This window comes from Mus caroli, unplaced genomic scaffold (genome assembly GCF_978045245.1).
Source record: "Mus caroli unplaced genomic scaffold, Mus_caroli_1 scaffold_9, whole genome shotgun sequence".
Classification (NCBI taxonomy): Eukaryota; Metazoa; Chordata; class Mammalia; order Rodentia; family Muridae; genus Mus; species Mus caroli.
The window spans coordinates 66,381,219-66,405,974 of NW_028227264.1; the positions used below are offsets into that span (position 1 = coordinate 66,381,219).

The following is a 24,756-nucleotide window of genomic DNA, read 5'->3' on the forward strand; positions in this document are numbered from 1 at the left end:
ACTCCTTCTATGTTATGTGATACAATACAAAATAAAGTCACATTTCCACTGAACTACATGCTAATTCCCCAGCTTAAAAGCACCACAGTTGACACTGGCTGCCTGAAGCAGGAGGAGATGGATGGCCAGCCATACTACTTAAAGAAAATATTTTTCCCCCTCAAACATGTTTATGCATCTTCTGATCCTTTGAGCCATACAACGTGTTTCTTGCTTTAAAACAAAGCAAGACACTAATAAACCAACCGTATAGATAAAGGAAAGTGATAAAGGATAGAAGAATTTACAGCCACCCTGACATTCTATCATCACTAAGACAAAGCCTGAGTTGGAGGCGTGTCTATCAAATCTGTTTGTTTCTATTTACATGCAGCAGGGAAATGCAATATTAATCAAATCCCATGTAAACACACCTATTCCCAAGGTAAAATGTTCACTGTGTACGTTCTTGAGTTGGGTGTATAATATCCAAACAACAAACAATATCCTGCCCTGTACAACACAGTCTCTTTTTATTTTTATTCATAAATTTTACTGTTGTACAGAGATTGGATTTTGCAAAATGACAGATGCTAAGATTTGGCCATTGATTATTTGGGGTGTGGTGGTGTGGGAAATCACATAGCTCACCTACCACACCTGAGCATGTCAGAGGACAGGACAAGTTCTGACGTCCGTGTACACATTTCTAAACAGTCTAGGGAGGATGCTATCTATGCTGTTACAGGATGTGTAGAGGACAGGGTGTTGGCAAGTTGCCAGGGGTGTTCAAGACCACAGCGCTCACTGTCAGCAGAGTGCACAGGGTGCACATGCATGAGTAGAGAAAAACTTCAGTCCACAATGTAGGCTGTGCTTATCAGTTCTGATCTAAGGAAGAGGAAATGGTGGTGAAAGGGCAACTTTTGTCATTTTTAGTAAAAGAAATTCTTTGTCCTTAAACCCTGCTGAAGGCCCAAGAAAGGTCTCCATGCAATACGGAGTCTCAAACTGTCCAGTTTGTCATGAAGTCTTCTTACACAGGGATGCCTGCTGCACATACCAGACGGGACAACGACATACAATTCTTATGTGTGTTAAGACTCAAACTCCTCTCATGACACTATAAACACAGTAATTGTCATATGTAATTGTAATCTTCATCCAGTTTGTAAATGAGACTAACTTGGGTTGATCTATTAATAGGCTGTCAATCAAAAAAAAAAAAAAAAGCACAATTTTTCCCCTCAAAAACACCAGATGCCTAATACCAAGGCTCCTTTGGACATCTCCCAAAGGTCTTCATTTAGATAAGGGGAGGGTACAAGGCGCACAGTAGGACTACAGGAACAGCTAAGTATATCCCTCTAAGCATTTCAGAAGCGGTTCCCATTCTGGTCATCTACACAAACGGCATGTTCCATTTTCTACTAGACAGCTTGTACATCAGTTGACTTTGGCCATGTCTCATGAGACAGATCAGTGTTGGGACTGCAAGCATAGGGCCCATCACTTATCTAAGGACACAGAACAGTAGGAGCAAACCCACATCCACACAGTTGTCCCCGGTTCCCAGAGCTGAGGTCTTTGTGCTGTTATCAAAGCTACCTCGCATTCAGATTGGTCTGAAAATACAGGCCATGCTGGCCATGAAGGTTTTCCCCTTCAACCCCAAGTTCTCAGCCTTTGGGTTTGGGCCAGCAAGACTCAGGGTAAAGCAAAAAGTGCTTTCTGATCTGTCAGTCTCTCATCTTCTGAAGCTAGAGGGTTCTTCTGTGCCAACCCTTTGTCTCTCTTGATAGAGCAGAGGGGCTCTACTGTTCACTACAGAGCCCTTTTTCTTTGGTTGTATTCCCCTGTCACCCCTTCTAGTAACTCATATGAGATGCTAGAGTTTCAGGACATGGACATCTACTTACACGTCATCTCATTTTAGGACAGAGTTGGGTACAGAGAGTGAAGGAGGTGGGAAGGAGGAGGAGGGTGGAGGTCAGAGCTTAGGTAAGATTGAGAGAGATAAGCCTTTCAAGGTTCCTAGCTTAAAGGGCATCATGGCTTCAGACAACTACAAAGACTGAGCAGGTGACACTCTCGGGTGCAAGAACCAATCTGGATACCTGTGACAATCTCACTCTGAAAATCACTGAGAATCCCTTCTTCCCTAGCATAGGTAAAATCAAAGGGTCTCCAAAAAACCACACCTCACCCATTAGATCCAGCATGCACGTGTGCTCTTGGCTTTCAAGCACAGGAGTTTTTCCAAGTGACCTTTAGAATCCATATAACATTTTAGAGGTGCTTCGAAAACGAGTTGTCGACACCACTGTTTGTATAAGAAAACAGGGCTAAGGAGCGGAAAGAAAACCTATTCCCTCCGTAGTGTCATTGATGAAACTATCCAGTTGCTTCAAAAGTATTTCAGGGAGGTGGTGGTATACAGAGATGGAGCTCAGTCAGTGGGACACTTGCTAATAAACCTGAGGACCCAAGTTCCATCTCCAGAACTTTGAAGGAAAAGGCCACAGCTCTGCTGGCTTATGCTTGGAACTCCAACACTGAGAACATAGAGATGGGTGGCTTTTGGGGGGTTCACTGGCCAGCCAGTCTAACCTACTTGGTGATACCCAGGCCAAAGAGAGGCCACGTCTCCAAAACAAAGCAACAATGAGATGCCTCAGAACACTCAAGGACAAACAGCCAATCATCTGGTCATAAATTTGGCCATTGCTCTCACTCAGGAGCTCTGGGTCCGGCCTAAGACCCAGCCAAGACTATCCAGCAGTTTCTGCCAGTGTTCCTGCAGACAGCTCACTGGACTCAGGGAGGTACATGTTACCACCAACAGAACAAAGCAAACCAAAGCAAAATAAAACAGAAGACATGAAGGAGGGAGGGAGGGAGGCATGTAGGGGGCACCTGTGGGAAGTGGAAGTTGAGGGTGGATACATCATGACACAACATGTCCATGTATGAGTCTGTATGAGAGAGTAAATAAATGATATTCTCTTTGAAAATAAGGAGCAGGGCACCTGAAGACACCCATGTATATGTGTGCAATTTCAGGACAGCCACTTTAAAGCCTTGGGGGCCTTTAATTTCTCTACTCTTTAGGTTACAAGGATGAAATCATGCTGGTATCTGGGGGTCTAGTGAAGCAGTGAAGCTGATGGAACCAGGGGCTTCTGTGGACTTGAGTTTTTCCAGTGGATTGAGAATGGGAACTCAACACAAAGTCAAAGGATGTATGTGCTTGTGCCTAGCGTGGCTCAGGATGCCTGGGAAACAGAGAGCTTGGTCTGGACACCTTGAGGGCTGAATTCAAGGAAGATGACTTTTTTATTCCTGGTAGTACTCCAGGAACTGAAGCCGTTCAAAACTACATGACATCATCTTTGGCCTGGACCATTCTGAAGTAAGCCAAACACTTTGTATGTCCAGAAATGCTAGGGATAGAGTCAGAGAGGATGTCTTCAAATTGATGTCAGAGCCAGAGTCTGATGTCAGAGCATAATCCGGCAGGAAGCCAAGTGACTTCTCCCAGATGAACACATCATGGCGTTGCCTCATTGGTGAGACTAGAAGTGGCTGGGGGAGCACTATGCTGCTGGAGCACCAACTTCTGTGTCTTGATAAGTTTCTCTCGACACCCACTCTGCTAATATCACTTTCTCTCAGAATATTGCCTGGGGCTTTCTATCAGGTGGTCAAGGAAGTGAAATTATCATAATAAACTATAGCTGACATGCCCCCTTGTGCTTCAGAGACTCCTCTGGCAGTTACTGTTTCCTTAGATGCTCAGGAAGGACCCTAGCTCAGGGGCAAAGTATTATCCTTTTCTGGATTGGAAAGAAAAGACTGGGTAGAGGAATGTCTAGCTGGAAGTCTGCAAAGAGCGAGCCATTACTAGCAGCCAATATAAAACACTCAAGATGCAGTGTTTTAGGGACTCAAATTTGTTAGATACATTTATGATCTCTAAACCTCAAAGTGGAGAGACACTTGCTGTATTTCCAGTAAAGGCAGAAGGGGCTCAGTGGTCAGTCAACATTCCAGACTTAAAATGAAACTTCTGCTTCTCTCTCTATCTCTCTCTGTCTCTTTCTCTCTCTTTTAAATTTAAATTGGAAGATCACGAAGAACCAAAATGAAACAATCCATAATCCACAATTCAAACCAGAAGGTTTGGAATAGTTTATAACCACAAACAAAAACAAGCCAATTAAGATGTTCTTGTTCATAGCCAGAGAGAACTCCAGAGAGCTGGCTTTGGACAGACCTACAGTAACATGTCTATAAATTTGAAGCTTGCGTTTTGGACTGGTCCTGAGTATTTATATTACCTAATATTTACATACCTAGTATTTACATCATCTATCCATTTAAACCTTTCTCCTAAATTCTTACATTTTTTTCCCTCAAGAAGAAGACATTATCTCACGTTGTAATTGGTTGGTTACTAGGAAACATTAGGACTCTGACAGGTATATGGGGTAATAACGTGAAAGGGCTGGGGATGTATCTCAGTACTACAGTACTAGGAATTCACAAGCCATGATGCAAACAACAAAAACTAACTCAAGGACACATTTCCAGTCTTTGATATGTGATTTTGATAGAGAACATAATTGAAGACAAGTTCCGTTTGGGACAATGCTAGACCTGGTATGTATGGGCTGAAAGATGATGTCAACAAAGCAAGGTGAATAGATTCTTTCCTCTCAACATCACTGCTAATATGAAGAAAATATCCTAGCTATATGCGAAACTGCCAGGAATGGAAGGCACAAGAGACAGTAATTGATGAGTGTCTCCCCTCTCACCTATACTACTACAGAGGCAGAGATAGCATATTGGGGATTTCCAGCATGCAAGAATATGAAGAATACCACGGTGGGGAATGCCAGCAAGCTAAAATCTGAAAGATACGATGGGGATTACCATCAAGCTACAACCTGAAGATCGCCATGGTCTTAGAAACTTTGCTTATGTTTCCGTGTTTGTATGACGAAGGACATAAACTAACAGAACAGGGATTCTTTTCCATGCCAAGGTCAAGTCATGAAAAAAAAATTAATCTGTCAAGGTGCTACAGTCCCCTTTACTGAAAATGGAAATAGCTGTGAGCTACATCCAGATTTACAGGAACTTTTCATAGCATGAAAATACCAGAAACACTGTGCTGTTCTTGAGCCAAGGGAAAACTGATATTCGAGGATGTTCTAGGCTGCAAAACTAAATCCTCACTGAAACATCTAAGATTTACCAGTCAAAATACTCTAAGAAGAAAAAATGCATTGTGTACCTAGCAGAACCAAAAGCTTAGGTGTAGATAGTAGAAACAAAGTTAGGTGCCAACAGAGCTACAGGAAGCTGGAAGCATAAAGCTAGGGAGAGAGGAAGGGAGGGGGATTTCTTTTAAAATTCTATTTGTAAGTAGATGGGGGAAGATACCCATTGGGTCCTTCATATATCCCCCAGAATAGGCATCTCCCACACACGCTACTTGGGCATAAGGATTTGAGCTGAAGGCAATTGAGAACAAACACAAGACGAGTCCCCACTCTTCCTTACCCATCTGTCATTGGTACAGATTGCTCCTGGAAAAGGTACCTTTTCACAGTAAGAGAAACTCACTCTTAAATGGGGTGACATCTTTTATACTAGCTTCCTTCCTCAGCCTACTGAACAGTTCCTGAGCTCAGCATCCATCTCTCCTGGACTTGTTTTCTTGCCTTTACCTATCAAGAACTCTCTACTGAGCCTCTTGTCCCAGGCACTGGTCACTCTACATTGCCTGACCTCAATGTACTCAAGTTTACCCTACCTCCATGTTGGAAACATGTTCTCCCTAAGAAAGCCATGAGAATTTGTATCTGGACTTAACCCCTCACCTGCATCTGAAGGTCATCTCAGGGCATCTTTAGTCCAAAGCACCTATCCTGCAGGTCACATCAGTAACTCTGAGCCTTGAAGACTCCTTCCTTCAATTCTACTGGGGAAAGCTCTTTGTTTCTACAGGGCAATGGTCTTTTAAATTTTTTCACCCATAATTTAATGACTGATTCTCTTTAAATTAAGTCCCTTAAAGATCAGGATGGCTAACCCAAATCTTTCCTTTCTCCCATGGTGTCTAACATATGTCTCATATGCATATGATGGCCTGTAAATATATGGTCATGTAATCTGCTGACTTATGGTCATGCAGTCATTCAACAATCAATTCTATTAGTCCAAAAGTGCTGCAAATGTGCTCCCAAATTTATCAGAAGTTTCTTCTGTTTGTTCCACACCAACTTGGTGTCTTGTAAAGACACAGATGTGAAGGTAGGAAACACAGATTCTGTGAAATCTGTTGGACTCCTCCTATCAGTTCATGGCATGAAGCACCAGAGTTGGAAAATGACATTTCATAATGCTTTGCAAATATCGTGTAACCAGCTGTGGTCACAGCTCACCGAAGTAAAGCCTCATGTTCTTCACACGGTAAGATCAGCTTACGAGTGGAGGCTGAGAGGCTGACTACTGAGCTCAGGACACTAAGTTTCCATCTTTTCCCAGAGAAGAGACCTATAATTAGCTCAGGGTTTTGCAGAACCATGAGCTGAGGCAGGGAGTCCATATCCTAGTCCATCAACAGATTTAGCCAAGTTTAAAAAAAAATTATTTATTTTTGCACAGGGTACTTTTATAAAACAAACCTCTCAAATAAACTTGCATCCATGAAACGAATATTTTTACATGTGTTCATGCACTAGGTTTCTGTATAAACACATATGCTCCCATCTATCAAGCAGTTTATAAGTTCACATATGCACGTCAAACACTTTTTTAGTCAGAATTACTAGCAGGTACCTCGATGGTAAATAATCAGATTATCTGACTCAAATAGCACTGTCTATGGTTTCCTGTGCCCAGACTCCTACATCAAAACATTCTATTAGTTTCTGGAACAATATATGTTATATGGCAAGGACCACTGGTTTTGTGGGGGTTGGGGTAAGATAAATATAATTTTCTTGACTTTGTGTCTGTTGCTTTCATTTTACTATAGTACAGAGGTCTCTCAGATTACTTCTTAAAGGAAGAAAAGAAATAATTTCCCACTCAATTGCCAGAGGAACCATACAACTTAATCAGATTATCGTGTGGGAGAGAAAAACACTCCCAGTGACGCCATCTTCCTATGTCAATTCATTTTATTACAGATGGCGTCTCTCTCTGTGCTACATTAATGCAGCTCTTTCCCTCTCCGCCCCCCCCCTCAGTATTTCAAGATCTTAATCTCCGTTTGTCCCTCTGATATTTTATTGGCTCAGAAATACATGCTGTAAAAATCCATGGCCATCAAATTTTCCCGTGGGCTAAAAATAACTCACTCCTGTCAGTTAGAATTAGCTGATAAAGAATGTCAGAGCCTGTTCTGAATAAATTTGATAACTTCCTGTTTATGTAGCAGTGACCCCTGTCTAATAAAGCTTCTTTGCCCTAGAATGAGAGGAGGCTGTGCTCTATTCTATTCCTTAATGGCCAATCCTGATGACTTCTGAAAGCCTTTAATACATTTCCCATATTAGACATGAACAGATGTCAGGTAGGTTGCCAAGGGAGATTTCTTTTATGCAATCTTGGCTTGTCGGACAATCGTAGACCTTTCTCAACATGGGAAAAAATTACAGACCCAACTAATTTCCCTGACAGGGGAGAGTTACATATGTTTTCCACTTGTAGTGTTTTACGACAAGTTTACAGTTTTGCCAAACCTGGAACTAATTGGGACCATTTCCAAAACTGGTCCAATAAACCCCCCAAAGTGTAAGAGCCATTGGGAAAGGCAGCCAATGATGGCATGCTTGCTTTTCAGTTTTCCTCCATTTTGGCCAGAGATAGAAGGGATGGGGGGTGGGGGGGAGTTAGATTGTGAAATTATTTCATTTAAGTTGCTTAAACACTTACTGTTTCATATCCTCCCAGTTTTTGAGCAGCTTGAAACATAGTCCAAAGGTTAACTGTTAGAGGGACAATAAGTATTTAGATAAGCATTGCATTAACACACTTCCAAGAAATGTCAATTCAAACATTTTGTTTTGTTTTTCAATGAGAAAGAGAAAGAAAAAAAAATAACAAAAAACCCAATCACCTCTATCAACAAGAATAACAACAACAAAAACACAATCGTCTGCACCCCAGAGAGCTAAATTTCTAGGAAATAATTCACTTGAGGAGAGTTCAACATTATAGGATCTACTATGTTTAACCCTTAAAAGTCTTTCTTGAGAGAGAGTTGCAACACTAGAGTGCCTGTTGGACTTTAAGGACAAACAGCATAGTTGTGTCTGTCTTATCATCTGCAAAGGAAGAGAAGATGTTGGAAGAACCTTGAGGAATGTGTGGGAATTCAGAACAGGGGTGTGGGGCTTGCTCAGTTCTCTGAGTTCTCTAAGAGAAGGCCTTGATAGGACAGTCACACTTCCTCCAGATAAGATTTCTCTGTGATCAGTAAACAGTCACTTTACTCTAGGATTACCTTCTTAGACTGTTTGATAACAAGGCCATATTAAAGGATCATGGCTGTATTTTTGCCAACATGTGGCTGGCATGTGAGAGTAGAAAACAGACAGATCACATGCCTGACTTGAGTCACACAGTAAGGGGAGATAGTCATTCACAGAGAATGGAGTCATAAGCACACTTAACTCCCCAACTGGGCCTGGATAGCTGCGTGATGTTAGGAAACATTGTAACTTTAAAAAAAAAAAAAAATCCAGAGTATAGGGTTTGCGTGGTAATGCTGCCAAACAAGCTTGGCTCAAACTCGTATTGAGATATTTTTGGTTGTTCGTTTTGTACCAGATACCTTGGAATGTGAGAATATTGGACTTCAAGTAATCCTTTGGTGCAGGATTTGAACCAAATGGGAAATTAAAATGTCAAAAGACTCTTTGACACAAAAGGCTTGTGAAGCCATAGTGAACCTTGTACTGTGTCAAGGCTAAAAGAGCCCTGCCTTGGACTTGTTCTCTTCGGAAACACTGATAACGGGACAGAGCTCTTCACAGAACATTGATTTTACTTCTATTTCCAGCAGCCAGTTTTCAGACAAACATTGTAATCATGTGCCGTTATATAAGTTTATAATGGCTTCGAGTGATCTCTTGTAATCAGTGCCAGCTGCTATTAGCTATGTAAATTGTTATGTAAAACATACAGGTTTGACTCTCTTCATCAGAATGACACATGGCTTTAATCTAGGGAGATGCATTTGGAGAAAATACTATTTCAAGCCAGAGGGGCCCATAGCTTTGTGCACCAGGAAATCCAGACAGCAAAATATACTTGGCTGTGAACTCGGGGGTGCGGGGGGCAAGATCTGGGTTTTCTTTTTCATTTACAATGGAATTTTGCACAAGCTATGAGTTTCCTTGTCTATGCATGAAGACACCTAGACGCACAGCCAGCTCAAAGTTGCTACAAACTGGGATTTCTCTTCAACTTTTTATTTCATATTTGCTCTGAATTCAGACTTTAAGAAAACAACAGGTTTAAAACTAAAGGGATTTTTCCCCCCCTTTATGGCTGTTTGGTCTACTTTTAAACATCTTTCTTTTAGAAGTTGTCTCTGAACAGGCAACATCTGTGCCTGATAAGACGACACCATCATCATTATCATTATCTCATAAGAAAGGAGTTGCAGACACTCCAGATTGACAAAACAGAAAACAAGAAGCTTTCAGCACATCTATTTCCACTCCCAGTCCTCGGACTTCTGCCTATAAATATCTCTGCAATTGTCCCAGAAGGCAACAATGCAGCGGAAAGAGGCAGGGAGAAAATTCTTGGCTTGGACAATTTGTGGATCTACTATAAACAGAAAACACCCTGCCTAGATTAGGGTTTCAACATAATCACTAGTAGAAAAGAAAAGAAAAGAAAAAAAAAAAAAAACCAACATTTTTTCCACTCCCCCCTCCCTAACCCCCGCCCGATGCCTTGCAATTTCAAAGAATCTGAGCAATTCTGATATTTCAGAAACAAAAACAAGGATACTTACTCTGTTTGAAACCCAAGTAGGGAATTCGCTCGATGGGCGTTTTTCTTTCTTTCATGTATTTATACAGGGCCACTAAGAAGGCTTGTTCATCTGCCCTGCATTCTTCGCCAATAGACAGCTTTGGCTTTTCTTCATTTGAGGTTTTTTTACAGTTATTGTGGTTATTCTTCGGCTTGGTCAAGGCTGACCTGGCCTCTCCTTTCACCTGGAAAAAAGTAATAATAACAGTATAGCAAATCAAGTCTCAGAAGGCTTGAAAAGACATATCTAAGTGACACTTTCCACAGAAGGCACCCTTGAGTAAGGATGCTTCTAGACAATGGAAACAAAGCTCTATAAAAGAGCACACAGCAGGCTTTTGTGCTCTGTGGACTTGATGCAAGTACTCAAGTCTAGCAAGGGTGTGACATGAATGTCAATAAAGCTTTATTGACAAACAGGTGTCCAGAGGGCCACAGTTGGCCAGGTTGTGCCAGTATCCTTTGTCTTCTTCACAGTACATTCATGTCAAACCAGAACAAAATAGTGTTAATATCTGGTAAGAAGACCAACTTTCCTCTTGATACATTTCATTTCCCCAAAGGGCACCACCATTAAGGTCCTTGATTAAACCTTGCTTCCATAACAATAGCCCAATACTGTATGTTTTATATAAAAGAGAGAGCTTTATTTCTTTGTGTGCATTTATCCTCTTTCTCTTTCTAGACACCTGGAGGAGCTCTCCATGCTGGGTCATTGTCATGTGTCATCTGGGGTTGATGGCTGCACACAACACTGAGCAGTGTACTAAAAAAGCAGATTTTCTGATGAGGACTTGATGGCTTTTCCATCAGCTTAGAATGGGATAGGACATGTTTCCTTGCCAGAAAAGAAAGAGTAGAGAACAGTTAAAACCTCAAATAGAACAAATGGAACCCTCTTTCCCCCCACCCCCCCAACCCCCAACTAGGACATAAAGGGAGGCAGATACTTCATGGTTCTTCCTTCTACCCCACAGGCAGGCTTTGGTGTTTGGCTAACCTAATGTTCCCATGTTGTACAGCGGCCTTTGATGGTTGTTAAATATAACGCTAAGTTGCTGAGTTATTTTAATTGTAAAAGGGGGAAGCACAAAGGGTCAGCCTTGGAGTTCAAATGCACCCACAGGGAGTGTGTACATTCCAATATTCTTTACATCTCCTGGCTGACATCGGGCAGGAAGAGGGTAAGGGCCGGGAAACGTTGGGAATAAAAATGTCCCACAGATTCTACACCGTTCTCTCTTTCCAATTTTTCAGCCTCCACAGATCCTTCTGAGCTCTAAGCACATGGAAAGGTTTCTGTTTATTTATTGAAGGGGGAAACACATCCCCTCTAAGAGGGATTTGTTACTGCTCATTCTCTCAAACAAGCACACTGCTTTAATTTTTTCAGACTGGTCTCACAAGAATAACACTGTCTGGGCACCTCAGTGGGGTCACCAGAGATGATTCGTAATTTCTAAGGGGCTGAGGAAGTAGGGTAAAGACATTTTTCCACATAACATTTTTTTTTTACTGTCAATGTCCTCAAAAGTTTGCACTCTGTGACGTCACAGGAAGAAAGACATCCTGTGACATTTTACACCATCATCAATATTCACTACCGAGGACTAGGTTGATGGGCCTGAACTTAGGCACGCCATAGTTAATTGGCATCAGCAATCATCTAAGCATCCTAGTTTTCATCTGTATCGCCTTGTTGGTTTACATTGGTACCCAAGTGCTGTTGTAGAGCTCACTGACAGGTTGTTTCAGTCTCTCATTGGCCAACCTTGCAGACTAGGTTACATCAGCAGGCTTGCCAGCAAAGTCCAAGGAACTGCTTGTCTCTCTCCACCTACCCAGCACTGGGGTTATAAGCATGTACAACCACGTCAGCTTTGTAAACATGTATTCTCTAGATTGAACTGAGGTCTTCATGCTTACAGGACAAGCATTTTAAACACCTGGGCTATCTCCCTAAATTTTATGTGCACGCCTGTCATGAGGTAGGTCATTATTGTCTGAAGAATGTAGAAACTGAGGCACAAGCAGAAGGAATAAATGTGTTTAAGTGTGTAAGGTGAACTTAATAAAAACTGAAAGCCGGTAGTCAAAACAAAGTTTCAAGTAAAAGGCACATCTTATTTGCAGGCATGACAACATCTATGGCTGAGAAATGCGGTTGGTCATAGGTATATGTAATACAGGCATTACAGCATCTTCTACTGACTGAGAAATATGATTTATCAAGTCACACAAAAACCAAAACCAGGTGGTTGACAAATCTAAAGGGCTTCTTTGCTTCTACTGGGTACCCAGCCAATGAAGAGAAAGAACCCTATACCCGTGATTGCCTTCAATGAATGATGCAACCTTATATGCTTCACCTTCGCTAGGCCATCCACAGGAACTACAAAAGGTGGCTAACTAGACCCATGTTATAGGAGAAGAAGACTGAAGCTCACTGAGGCTGGAGATCTTGATGCAGTGCATGTGAACTATCTCATTCACAACACCTAAGTCTGGAGCCCAGGTCTAACTGCTTTCAAGCCTCAACTGTGTTCAGGAAAGAAAGGTTAAACGCTGTGTATAAAACAGGCTGAGGCTTAAGTTTGCAGTGATAACATGCTGACTATCACTGTTATTAGGACAGAGCCATTTCCATTAGGGGACTATGAGGTTTGCAGATAGACAGATGTGCCACCCTCTGCTTGAAGAAGAGAAATCCTGGAAATGGAAAGAAAACCTTTGGGGTGGAAGCAGGGGCTGAAGTAGCTAACCCTCTCTGTTAATGACAAAGGCTTCAAGTAAGACCATGCTGCCACCTGCTGAACTCCATCCTGCATCCCAGGGGATCCTCTAAGAGGAGGAAGGATGCTCAGCAAGATGGTAACAAGTGGGTGGTGGCTTGCATCTCAGGTTAGCTTGATATGTTTCTCAGTACAAGGGAGCTTTCTGTTCCCCGTAAGACTCAGTCAAGTTATTGTGTGTGTGTGTGTCGCCCAATTTACTCAAAAAACATTCCCAGTATTTTAGTCTACTAAATTATTGTAATTCAAGTATTAAAATGGAAATAGCATCTAGTGCTCACGGTGGCCTTGAGAGAGTATGACCTTTTAATGGTGGCAGTTAGGTTCCTGACCTGAGCCATACACACCTGCTGAACTCACCAAGAGCACTGGGATTTTCAGAGTGACTGACAGCATGCTAATTAGAGACACAATGATGTTCTCAATGAAGCTGCATACCTGTTTGACACTAATCACATTCATCTACACAACTGAGTTATAACCACGCTCTCCATCAGCAGGGCAAGCCAGCGGGCTGAACCAGAAACAAACAGGCTGTACTTCTAATCCAGACATGGTCAACAACTTGAGATGAAACCCTCAGCTTCTTGGTAAAGCAAGAATGATCACTCCCAGTTTGGAGGGTCGAATGAGATGAATGGTACTGAAAACTAATGCAAGCATCACCATTGCAACACTCTTACCACACAAGGATGTGAGGATAAGAGGACACCCAGCATAGCATACTTTGCCTTTCTATGCTCCTTTCAACATAGAAACCACCTGTTACATGTCTAATCTTTAAAAAATGCTTAACACACATGCATGTGCACATGCATGCATTTGTGCTGCGTACACACACACACACACACACACACACATACACACACACTATCATTTACTTTCGATCACTAAAGATCTTTCCTCTAAGAGAGTTGACCAAGCCTCTGCTATGGACCTGCTGCTGTAAATAGCCTTATCAAGTAAAGGGATTAGAACTGATCTTATTCACAATCCCTTCCTAGGGCTGGGTACTTTTCCTTCTCATGTGCTGTCTTCAGAAAGTCACAGAATTCTCTCTCCAGAGAAAACTGTATGCTCCAAAGATGCTGTCCTGTTAACACTGAGAGCCTGCAAACTTTCGAAGGTGATGTCATGACCACAGAAAACCCCGTTCACCTCTTCTGGAAGGTTTGCTGTGTGGAGCTGCAGGAGGCTGGCATTGATCCACGGTTAGAAATGGTCTGTCTGAGGCACTCTGAGAACACACATAGGTCTGAGAGCCAAGTGGCTCACCGGCACATAAAACCCTGGTTCAAATTCCCAAAATAAGCAGATGGTCACATCTTTACCACAACATTTTGTGGCAAAAGACCACTTTAAGAACCAAGTGTCTTTTTAAGTGGCTCTCCTGGTCCCAAGCGTGGTTTGTTCCTCCTGCAGGATTTTCCAGACACATGCCAACAGATACACTCGCCATGCTTTAAAATTCATCTTTTCCAGTTAGAGGATTTCTCCAGACCCATTAGAAAATACTTGAGGCAAGACTGTAATCCAAGGCTCCAAAAGCTAAGACGTCCGACCAGTTCCCAGGAGCTGACCACAGCACAGGAACACTGGAAGGGGGTGTGTCCCATGGTGACCATTTTCAGTGGCAGTTTTAGTGAAAAGAGGGGTGAAGAGAACCCCAGGCTTGGCTGTCAGGCTGTCATCCCTCATTAAAAAGAGTAAGTCAGTGCACACCGAAAGCAGTCCATGTATTCAGTAGCCGTTGGTTTCTTCTGGTCTCTGAGACCTAGATTGAGTTTTGTAAATCCCACACATTAGTAGTAATTCCAAATAACAAGGATCGATTGGCACTTCATCCCGGCAGCCTCAGATTTGGAATATTCTGGAAGAAACACAGCATGGGCTCTGCTTTCTCTGTTGAGCGTTGCCATTGTAAAACCTTAACTCCGTCCATGTTGCCTTGTGGGACTCTCATGATGCACTTGAGGGAAAGAAGAATCCCTGCTGCCTTCTTCACTCAAGGCCATAGAAACCAAGGCCCTGGGTAGTGGTTCCAGGGCTAAGTTGCTCAACTCATGAGAAAATGTCTTTCACGGTATCCATGTGAGTTTGCTTGCACAGAGTTAAGTGAACAGAGGCTAAGCCTGCCAGAGAAGGCTGGGTTTGCATTTAGCCAGCAAAGTGGGGAAAACAAACAAACAAACCAAAACCAACCACACTTCTGTAGATTGATTTTAAAATTAAAAAAACAAAACAAAACAAAAACCCTTTGAAATCTTGGGAGCATGACAAATTTCTAACAAAAGAGCCTTCAGATCTTTGTGGTTAAGAGTCACACTTGAAGATAAGATTTGCCAGAATGTAAAAACTCATGGTTCACTGGGTTCACACTGGGAAGGGGAGAGAGAACCCAGTCCAAGCACCAGCAGGCCGGCTCTATAAGTTCAAGCCATCCTTTTTCCTATGTCAGAATCTTCATCAATAATCAGCATGCCCCCCCCCCCCCAACATTCAGAGCTTTAGCGCTTACATCTGGACATGTTTTCTCAATCCCAATCTGATCTTTGAATCTGATCTGGATGGATTAGAGCTGTCTTTGGCCTTAGAAGCAAACACCAGACACCAACATCCAAGAGCTGGAATGTGGGACTGTGACCCAGGCTCACAGAAGTCAAAAAAGACAAGTCTAAAAATATGAAGTGACACTTCACTAAATACTTCCAGTGCACACACTGCAAAGATTTCAAAGAAGGCTCATTCAAAATGGGCCAAGTAAATGCTTTCTTTCTGCATCCGGAGAGATCTTCAAAAACCCTCATACACTTTTATTTGCATGCATATTCTTTTCCATGTATCTCTAATATGAATCAGAGGTGACTTTGGGAGAAAAACAAAACAAAACAAAACCATGACCAAAAAGGATTAATTCTAGCCACTTCTAATTTCATCTCCAGTTAATCTTTGAAGCATATTTAGATGTGTCCACTCAGAGAGAGGACGGTTCAGCTGGTCTATTTTTGATCCGGAGCAGAGTAAACTATGTCATTGTGTCATCTGGTATAAGATCTCAACCCAAGTGACGTGAGTACTTAATCACGTCCTTTACTGAACAAGCCAAACTGGGAGGTGAGAAGTCTTTCTGTTGACTAATCAAAATGCTGGCCCTCCTAGCAGATCCCAGTCCCCCACCCCCCACTCCCCGCCACTAGGGAAGTGTGCAGAAGTGCAAAAGCCAAAAGCAAATTCTGAATTGAACATGGTCACCAAGACATCAGATATCATTAAGGCCAAAGGGAGAACTCCACAGAAGCATCAATCAATCAATCAATCAATCAATCAATCAATCAGGAGGAGTCCCAGTGGACGACCCACCTTACCTTGCTGATAACTTTACCGTCACAGTTATTGTTGGGGTCTTTTGAGCCACTGAAGGAATCTCTTCTCTGGGGACATGTTTTCTTTTTGCGCGGTCTGCCTTTAAGATTTGGCGCTGAAAACAAATGGAAAATCATTGTCAGACCCAAAAGCCTTACTATACAGTGTTCAGCTCCGACAGCTGAAATACAGGTCAGCCATGAACTCTTATTGGATACTTCTGTCTCTGAAGGGATCTTGGTAGGTGAGAGACTTTCTGTACTCTGCTCTTAAAGTATCAGCTTTCCCAAGTCTGATTAATATAAATAAGATGAGGATGATAAGGACAACACAAATCCTCTTCCTGCCCTCCCACTCATGTACCCTCCCTCCCTCCCTCCCTCCCCGCATCACTGCTGTCAGAATAGAAGTACCCCTGGTCAGACTTGGAGATCACTCCTCCTGTTTGTTTGGTTTCTTGGTTTTAGAAACCCAAAGGACCAGCCAGCCTATGATGTCATCATAGTAAAGCAACATCTGAAAACATCACTCTTAGGAAGCGTTTCAAGACAGCAGTGTTATCTCAAATCACAGTCCCGGATGAGTGAGAAAGGCTCGCAGTAACAAGCTGCCACTGCACGCGCTTTCTGAATATTACTCTGGCCAGCATGTCTCACATCTCAGCAAATCTGGCCAAGACGTTGAGTCAGCATGTTCCTTTTTTCCTCCTCAGTATATTTTTATGAAGATCTGGAGGGTTATTTAAAATACATTCCAAAGCTTACACTGGGGTTAGCCTGACTCCTGTGGAGGTTGATTGTGTGTGTGTGTGTGTGTGTGTGTGTTATTAAAGCCATAATTACAAACGACACAGGTGATAGTGATCTTGGGTTGTTTATGGGGTGTCCTGACTGCTCTCCTACCAGCTTTCTCATTCAACTTCATCAGTCATGCAAGTCCCAGAAAAAAAAAAAAATCTAAAACCAACCAACTCATTGAGCTTCCTTCCCTTAACCAACTCCAGATAAATGCCTCCCCACACCCCAGCCCCCCCCACACACACACGTCTGCCCCGGAACAAGCCCTCCAGAGCTCTCAAAGCACCTATATGTTTATTACTTAGAGGGACAGTTACTGGGGAAAAAAAACTCACCTCTGAACATCAGGGAGCCTCTTAATTATTATTTACCTCTGGACACACAGGGTTAGCCGCTGGTGCCTTTAGGACATTTTAGGTTGGACTCAATTTACATACACACGACTTCCTACTAGTTTGTTTTTCTGCTGCGGTAAGGAGTGAAACTCAGCTAAGGCAACACTTTCTTTCCAAAGTAGGGAGTGTGGGTTAATGAAGCTGTTAATGAAGCTGAAGGCTCAGGCTCCCCTTCCCGAACTGCCGTTCTCATTCCAGTCTCAAAAACCACTGGTCTCAAAGTCCACTCCAAAAAACCTGCCTGGAATTTTCCTAACGTAAAGTCACAAGCAAAATCAAGCGAAGAGAAAACAGACGTTACCCATTCCAGTCGCCAAACATCTGCCTGACCGATGCCTGTGCTCAGCAAAGCTCCGGCAGGGGACGGTTCCCCAGCCGCATCCCTGGGAGTCTGGTCTTGGTGTGGATATCGGCTTCCTAGCTGCGAGGAGGCTTAGCGCTGCTCGCATGTCTCCTCCCCCGGCTCCATTACTCATGTAAACACACTGCAGTGACTAGCACGGGTGTGTGGGATGGGCTCTGAGCACTTAGATTGAGCTGCCAGACTGGCAGAGAAGACTCTGCACTCTCCTCCTCCCTGGCTCGGGCTTGCTGACTGCGCCTAGCCTGTTTGGTGGCTCCTGACCTCTGGCTCTTTGGTGGGAGCTCAGAGCCCAGTTCCGAGAACTTGCTACAGTCCACAGCCTGGAGCCAGGGTGTGGACTGTTTTGTTTAAAGGACTTTGTGTAGCTCGGAAGCTTTTTCATAATGACCCAAGTGCTCAGGCTTTAATGAGCTAGGGGTAGGACTTACTCTCAAGTCCCCTTATCAAAATAACAGCTCTGCAGTGAGCAGGCAGAAGCAGACAGGACTTGAGAGAGGAGCTCTGAGAGACCCATCAGCCGAAACGGAACAATATGGCCTCTGTTCTGAGACTTGTCAAAGCCATCTTTTCCCTCCTCACATTTTTGAAAAGCACTTAAAACCTAAAAGGCGTTTATTTCCAGAGAAGCTGTCAAAGCCCAAAGGCCCTGTCTAAAGACAGAGCCTTGCACTGAACGAACGCTGAGTTTTAAATAGCAAAGCAAAAGTTCTGAGAACCTGCGAGAACCACCCTGAAACTGGGTTGATTTCCTCATCTTTGGGGCTGTGTTCAGAACCCAGATACCCAGAAGATACTGAGAACTACCAAGGTTAAAACAGAGGAGACCACGCATACTGATCACACAAACTCTAAATATGGAGTCTTTGGTTCTTAATTGGCCAAGACCATGCAAATGCAAACCCTACTTTTACTTCCAACTAGGATCCCCCTCCCCCCAGCCCCCCACCCCACCCAGCATAGTCTTTGTAGTCTTTGTCCAGAAGGCTGGGTACAGCATTGTTACACCTGAATGGACCATCTTTGAGGGTGGGGCCGTTGGCTTCGACTCTCATTTGCATAATATTAGGGAGGTAGCATTGTGTCACCCGGAATTTGCTGAATGAAAGAATGTGACTAATGGAAACACACATACCCACAGAACTCATCACATCCTTGTAAGAAAGTGGAGGCTGCCAACTTGGATCACGTGACACATGTGTCACCGTTGGGAACCTTTGTACCTTACCTCCGATGCTTTGGTGACCTAAACTAGAAGCTGGAGGTAACAGGGGAACAAGAGATAGAAGCTTTGGCTTCCTGACTACTGTCAAACCTTCGCCTTCACCACAGCTTTGTACCCCGTATCAGTCACGAACCGTCAGTGTGCTAGGGGCGGTGACCATGAAGAACTGGTGACCGAAACCCCATAATGCAACAAGAAACCTTCCTATTTCCTAAGACCCTCAGTGGAGCTTTGTGACTGGGGATGGGGGTGGGGGTGGGGGGGAGATAACAAGTATGAGTTATACCTACTTTCCTCCAGGGTAGAGAAACAAAGCTTTCTCTATACCAGTGATTAGAAAGTGAATGCTCCATGTTGGAGTGGTCTGGGTAGAGTAGGACTTTGAAGTTCATTCTCTCATAAGAGAAACATCCCCTCACCTTCCAGCCATCCTGAATACTATACTTATTTCCTCCTGGAAAGCAAGCGTCAAATCCAAATCCAGCTGGCTCCTGCTTGAGGGAAGAGTGATCTCTCGGGCCCAAGGTCTACTCTCACCAGTGACAGCTCTGTCATCAGAGAGGCTTCCTCAGGCCAGAAGCAGCGACCACAGCCAGACATCACACACATGGAGACTACATTAGAGGTCACCATCAGACCCTGCCCCCTCAGAGTTCAGGGAATCCCTTGGAAGCATAGGTAAAATGGGAGTCAGAAGGGACCAGGAGAACATGGCCCTGTGAATCAACTAAGCAGCATAGAAATGAGCTCACACAGACTGAAGCAGCAAGCGCAGGGCCCACATGTGTCGGCACTAGGTCCTCTGACTATATATTATAGCTATTAGCTTAGTATGTTTATGGGTCCCTGACTGTGAGGAGGAGTGGGTCTCTCACTCTTGTGCATGCTCCTGGGGCTCCTTTCCTTCTCTCATTTGCCATGTCCCACTTCAATATGATAGCTTTTTTGCTTCCCCGTATTGTATTTTATTATCTCACTTTCGGTTGTTATCTCCTAGAAGCCCGTTCTTTTCTAAGGAGAGACGGAAAGGGAGTGTGGATCCGGACAGGAGGCAAAGTAGGGAGGAACGGGGAGGAAGAGAGGGAGAGGACACCAACATCAAGATACTGCACGGGAAGAGAATCTACTTTCAAATAGGAGAAAAAAAATTAAAAATGATAAAATAAAGACAATTAAGAAGACAAAACAAATGAACAAACAAAACCCCACAAAAATCAAGTGACTTTGTAAAGCTATTCTAATTTTGGCTACTTTCACTTGTACACATAACTCACAAGCCAGTGTAGTCCTGGGTCCTCAGAATTCAGTGTGTGAGTACATATGTAAGTCCTCCTTACATATGTACTCCTCCTCTTCCTTCTATATTTTATTTTGATGCTGGAAAGACATCTCAACAGTTAAAGAGTACATACTGTTCTTATAGAGGACCTAAGTCCAGTCCTCAACACCCATTCCCAAAGGCCTAACCCTAACTCTAGCTCAAGGGCATCTGATGCCATCTCCTGGTCTCTGAGGGCACTTGTGCTCCCTCGCACACCTACACATGGGTGCTTCTCTGGTAGAACAGCAAGACCTCTTAACCATAGACCCGCTGTCTCTCTGGTCCCTCAGTGATCCCGCTTTGCACTCGGAAGAAAATAGTGTTTCATCCTTCCCGGGAATGTCTTAAGTGCCAGCCAGGGCTCTGTCTTCCAATAATAACTCCACTAAAGCTCACAGCAAACTCAGGTGGTCAGCACTGTTATTATCCTCCCCATTCTACAGATCAGCAAACTGAGACTGTCTCAGACCACAAAACTGATTATCGCCAATGGGATTGCTGCCTGGGCAATTGTGCTTTAGCCAGGGTCTTCCTGAGTAGCCACCCCACCCCCACCCCGAGTCACATAACTTCTTGATGAGTACACAAATCCACCCCTCTGGCAGTCCACAATGAGCTTCCACCAAACCAAAACACCCGCAAATATCACGTGCTTCTGTGAGCCTAGCATGCACACAGCCTCCTCTGGACCCACCCGAGCAGGGCTCCCCTTCAGGTTGGGACTTCTTCTGTTCAATGCCTTAAGGATAGTTAAACTTGGTCAAAGCTTTATGCCGGAGACCCCTTTACAGAGGAAGCTATTGGCTGATGAGTGAGAAATTTCTCTGGTTGCAACGAAAACAAAACCTTTTTCTCTTCAGTTGTCCATTTGTCCATCTTCCTCTGCCAACCAACACATGCTCACGTTTGCAAAGCAGCTGCTATATTCGTAGACATTCACTCCCTAAGAAGCATGCTATACTTCCATGTTCAGGATACCCTGATATCTAATGCCTACTTAGACCATTGCTTTCTATTGTTACCATTTTCTTATCAGTGAATACAGTCTATCTTCTCGACAGCAGAGCGGCCACAGTTTGCTGTTTCTCTTTTTTTCTTAAAGGGACTGTTTACTCAAACAAACAAATAAAAACAAGTAGGGGTTTGTATGTATCCACTTAGCTATGGGTTTAGACAAGTTAGTCAGGTAGCTCAGGTGTGGGAAACTCAGTCCAGAGTCTAGAAATAATAATACAACAAAGGAAATGTAACTAATTACTGGCAAGGCTCAGGCTTTTGGCTTAAATGTTGCTTACACACACACACACATCCGCTGGGCTCTTCCTGTCATGGTCATCATTTTTATTTATTTATTTTTAATACCGTTTATGATCTTGGAAATCCTACAAAGACAAACAGCTCTAAAAGCTGGATTGACTCATCAGCAAGCAAACAACCCGTTCTTCCCATTTTGGAGAGGTCTCTTCTCCCTGCCGACCACGCTACATATGCATTAGAGAAGTTCTTTGTGTCTACTGACAACATAAAGGGTCTTACTTGCTGGGAGCGCCTGGAAATAGAGAAATGGAAAAAACAAACAAACATCATCTTCCTAAGAGTTGACTGTGTGTGTGTGTGTGTGTGTGTGTGTGTGTGTGTGTGTGTGTGTGTGTATGTGTACAGGAGGTGAGGGGAGCATTAAGTCATTGACTTTTCAAACTGTGTATTTTAAATATGAGCCAGAAAGCAAACCCCTTGTTCCCGGTGATAGGTTACATTTCTGTAATGCCTTTCCTCTGAGGACAGTGAAGTTCTGGGAATTTTTCTTTATAGACAATAATCTTAAAATACCCTGGCATGTTTCAACATGGAGTATTGCTCTTTCTTGGGGTGGGGGGGAGAAAGAGAGAAAAAAGAAATCTACCCTAATTTAGTTATCATTTACCACGTTCTATTTTCAATGTTTCCCTTTTGACTATTTAGAAACTTCCTCTTTCCGTCTAGCAAGAATAGGATGAGTGTTTTTAGTTATTAATGTATGAGTCAAAGATTTACAAATTGAGAATGGCAGAAGGCTTGATCAAAGCCACTCCTAAAATTTATGGGCGTAATAAAAGAAAGGCATTTTGCAGATAATCTCTTACAGAATTCCAGTTTTTAAATACTTGGGGGTAAAAAAAAAAACAACCCCAAAAAAATCCAAAAAAAAAAAAAAAAAAGCCTAAAAGCTCTTAGCCCTTTTGGTGGCTTTGCACCAAGCCAACATTTTAACATAAGAATTCATAAATGATTCCCTGAGATTTTCAAAACCCAGTGTCAGTGCGGGACGACATGTTTGTAGCCAGTATGTATTTACGTGGCTGAAACTTTCTGTGAATTCACAAAACATGATTCCCACATAAGTTAAGACTCTGAGTTTATTTTTATTCTGTCTTTCTATAACCAGTCCTCCCTACCCAACAGAAAACACTGGAGAGGCACATGTATTGCCCGATGTGTGAGAGCCCAGGGCCACTGACAGGTCCAACTTGGTCTTCTGGAAGCACTCCAACAGTAATTGATGGCCAATGAGCAGTAGATACAGCCACACAACATTTGCAAGGACTTGGTAATTGCGCTGACAATTCCTCTTAAAATCTATTCACTCAAATAAAAGTATTAGAAAGAGGAACCCAGAGACAAGGACCCAGATTCTAGGGCCAGATTTAAAAGCTATTGCTTTTAAATATCATATCTCGGTGACCAACCGCAAGTCACATACCCAGGATGAATTGTCACGTGGTCACACTAAGCATTACTGGACTCCTGGAGAACTGGGCTATGAGTTACTAGGTGCTATAGCCCAAGCCCCATTTCTGCTGTTGCTGGTACCACTCACTACAATTTAGCATTTCCACTGAACCACAGGTTCCTCACAGGATCCATGCTCTTCTGCTTTCCCAAAGGATGAGCAGTTCTTTTGTTAGAAAGAGGTTGATAAATAAATAAATAAATAAATAAATAAATAAGAAGATGGTATTATGCGACCCAGATCACTTTGGCTATGTCAAAAAGTCACTCAGATTACTACCCGTCACTAATGAGAGTATATGACCATGCTCCCTCTAACTAGGTGGAATGGGCAGCTCAAATCCCAAACAGCCGTGGACTTCACTGACTGCTCAACAAACCATGTAAATAAACACCCTTGCGATCTCATCCAAAACATGCCCGTCTTACTCACTCCTGGTTCACACTCCTGAATGCTGGGGCATTGTTAATGCCTCTGATCAATGGATTAGTAAATTCACAGGCATGCAATATGTGTGGCTCTTTCCTGATACTCTCTCTCTCTCTCTCTCTCTCTCTCTCTCTCTCTCTCTCTCTCTCCCTCCCTCCCTGTCTCTGTCTGTCTATCTCTGTCTGTCTGTCTGTCTGTCTGTCTGTCTGTCTCTCTCTCTCTCTCTCTCTCTCTCTCTTTCTCTGCCCTGAGGTCTTTATTTCTCGGAAACACTTAAAAACACAGATTATTTCCCTCTGGCCCTTCCCCCACCAAGCTCATCTGTATTGCTAATTGGTTTGAGAGCATGTGACTCCAGTGTACTCCTGCATTAAAAACAAGCAAGCCTTCTCTGTAGTCAGGGCTTATCATAAGAAATAAGCTGATTTCTAGCCTTGTTTCCCTGGGAGACAGAAATGATCAAATACAATTCCAAAATGATTTAGATTCATAGTGTGGACTCTCCAGTCCCTAAGGGTACTCTATAGAAGGATGCTCACAGGACACGGTCGAAGAAGAGAGAGATGGTGGAAGCTCCTGACCATCTTTACAGGAAGCCAGAGAAGCCTTGAGATCTACCTGGGTATAGAGCTAGGAAGAGATTCTGGGTGGTTAGAGGATAGACCCTTTAGAAAGAAGGTTTTGGAAACAGGAAAGGCATTTGAAATCCAGGCAGTGGTCTCACATCCTCCCTCTGATCTGCATTGGCCAGTCAGAGGTCCTTGAAAGGATCAGACTCCTGGTGGAGGACCCTGTGGGCACTTACAGGGGTGGTGGGTGTGTCCCATAGTTGTTGGGAAATACATTCAACTCTCAGGTAACAGGTAATTCACCAAGGCCCGGATGGATGTGACCCAAGCCCTTGGTTTTCCACCACGGAACAACGTGTTGGTTTTTCAGCCATGACAAAAGAGTATCACAAGTGGCTCCAACCTATGCAATCACAGGTACTCAAAACTGTCCTTCCCTCCCTCCAGATGCCAGGGATCTGGTGGGGCATTTCCAGACCTATGACAGCCTGGATTTCCCAGGGGAGAAAATCACACACACACACACACACACACACACACACACACACACACACACACACACAGAGTTAGAAAAATATGCTATTTCAACTCCGCTTTGCACTTTTTCTAAGAAGTCAGTTCTTGCCCATCTTCTGAAAAACATTAAGTAAATGCAGATTTTCCTTGTCTTAGCATGCTACCATTAAC

General features: G+C 43.3%; 1 protein-coding gene across 3 annotated transcripts in view; it reads right to left on the reverse strand.

The window, feature by feature from the left end:
• The window catches only part of Arid5b (AT-rich interaction domain 5B), a 183,429-nt gene that overhangs the window by 24,684 nt on the left and 133,989 nt on the right, over positions 1-24,756 (reverse strand). For 2 of the 3 annotated variants that reach the window (XM_021173683.3, XM_029482611.2), the window contains 3 exons: positions 16,205-16,317; positions 10,028-10,232; positions 7,933-7,985 (listed from right to left, as the gene is read on the reverse strand). In XM_021173683.3, the coding sequence (XP_021029342.1) occupies positions 7,933-7,985; positions 10,028-10,232; positions 16,205-16,317 (371 nt within the window). Of the gene's footprint in view, positions 1-7,932; positions 7,986-10,027; positions 10,233-16,204; positions 16,318-17,695; positions 17,980-24,756 lie in introns of those variants that run through there. The other variant, XM_021173684.3, reaches the window with a different exon arrangement.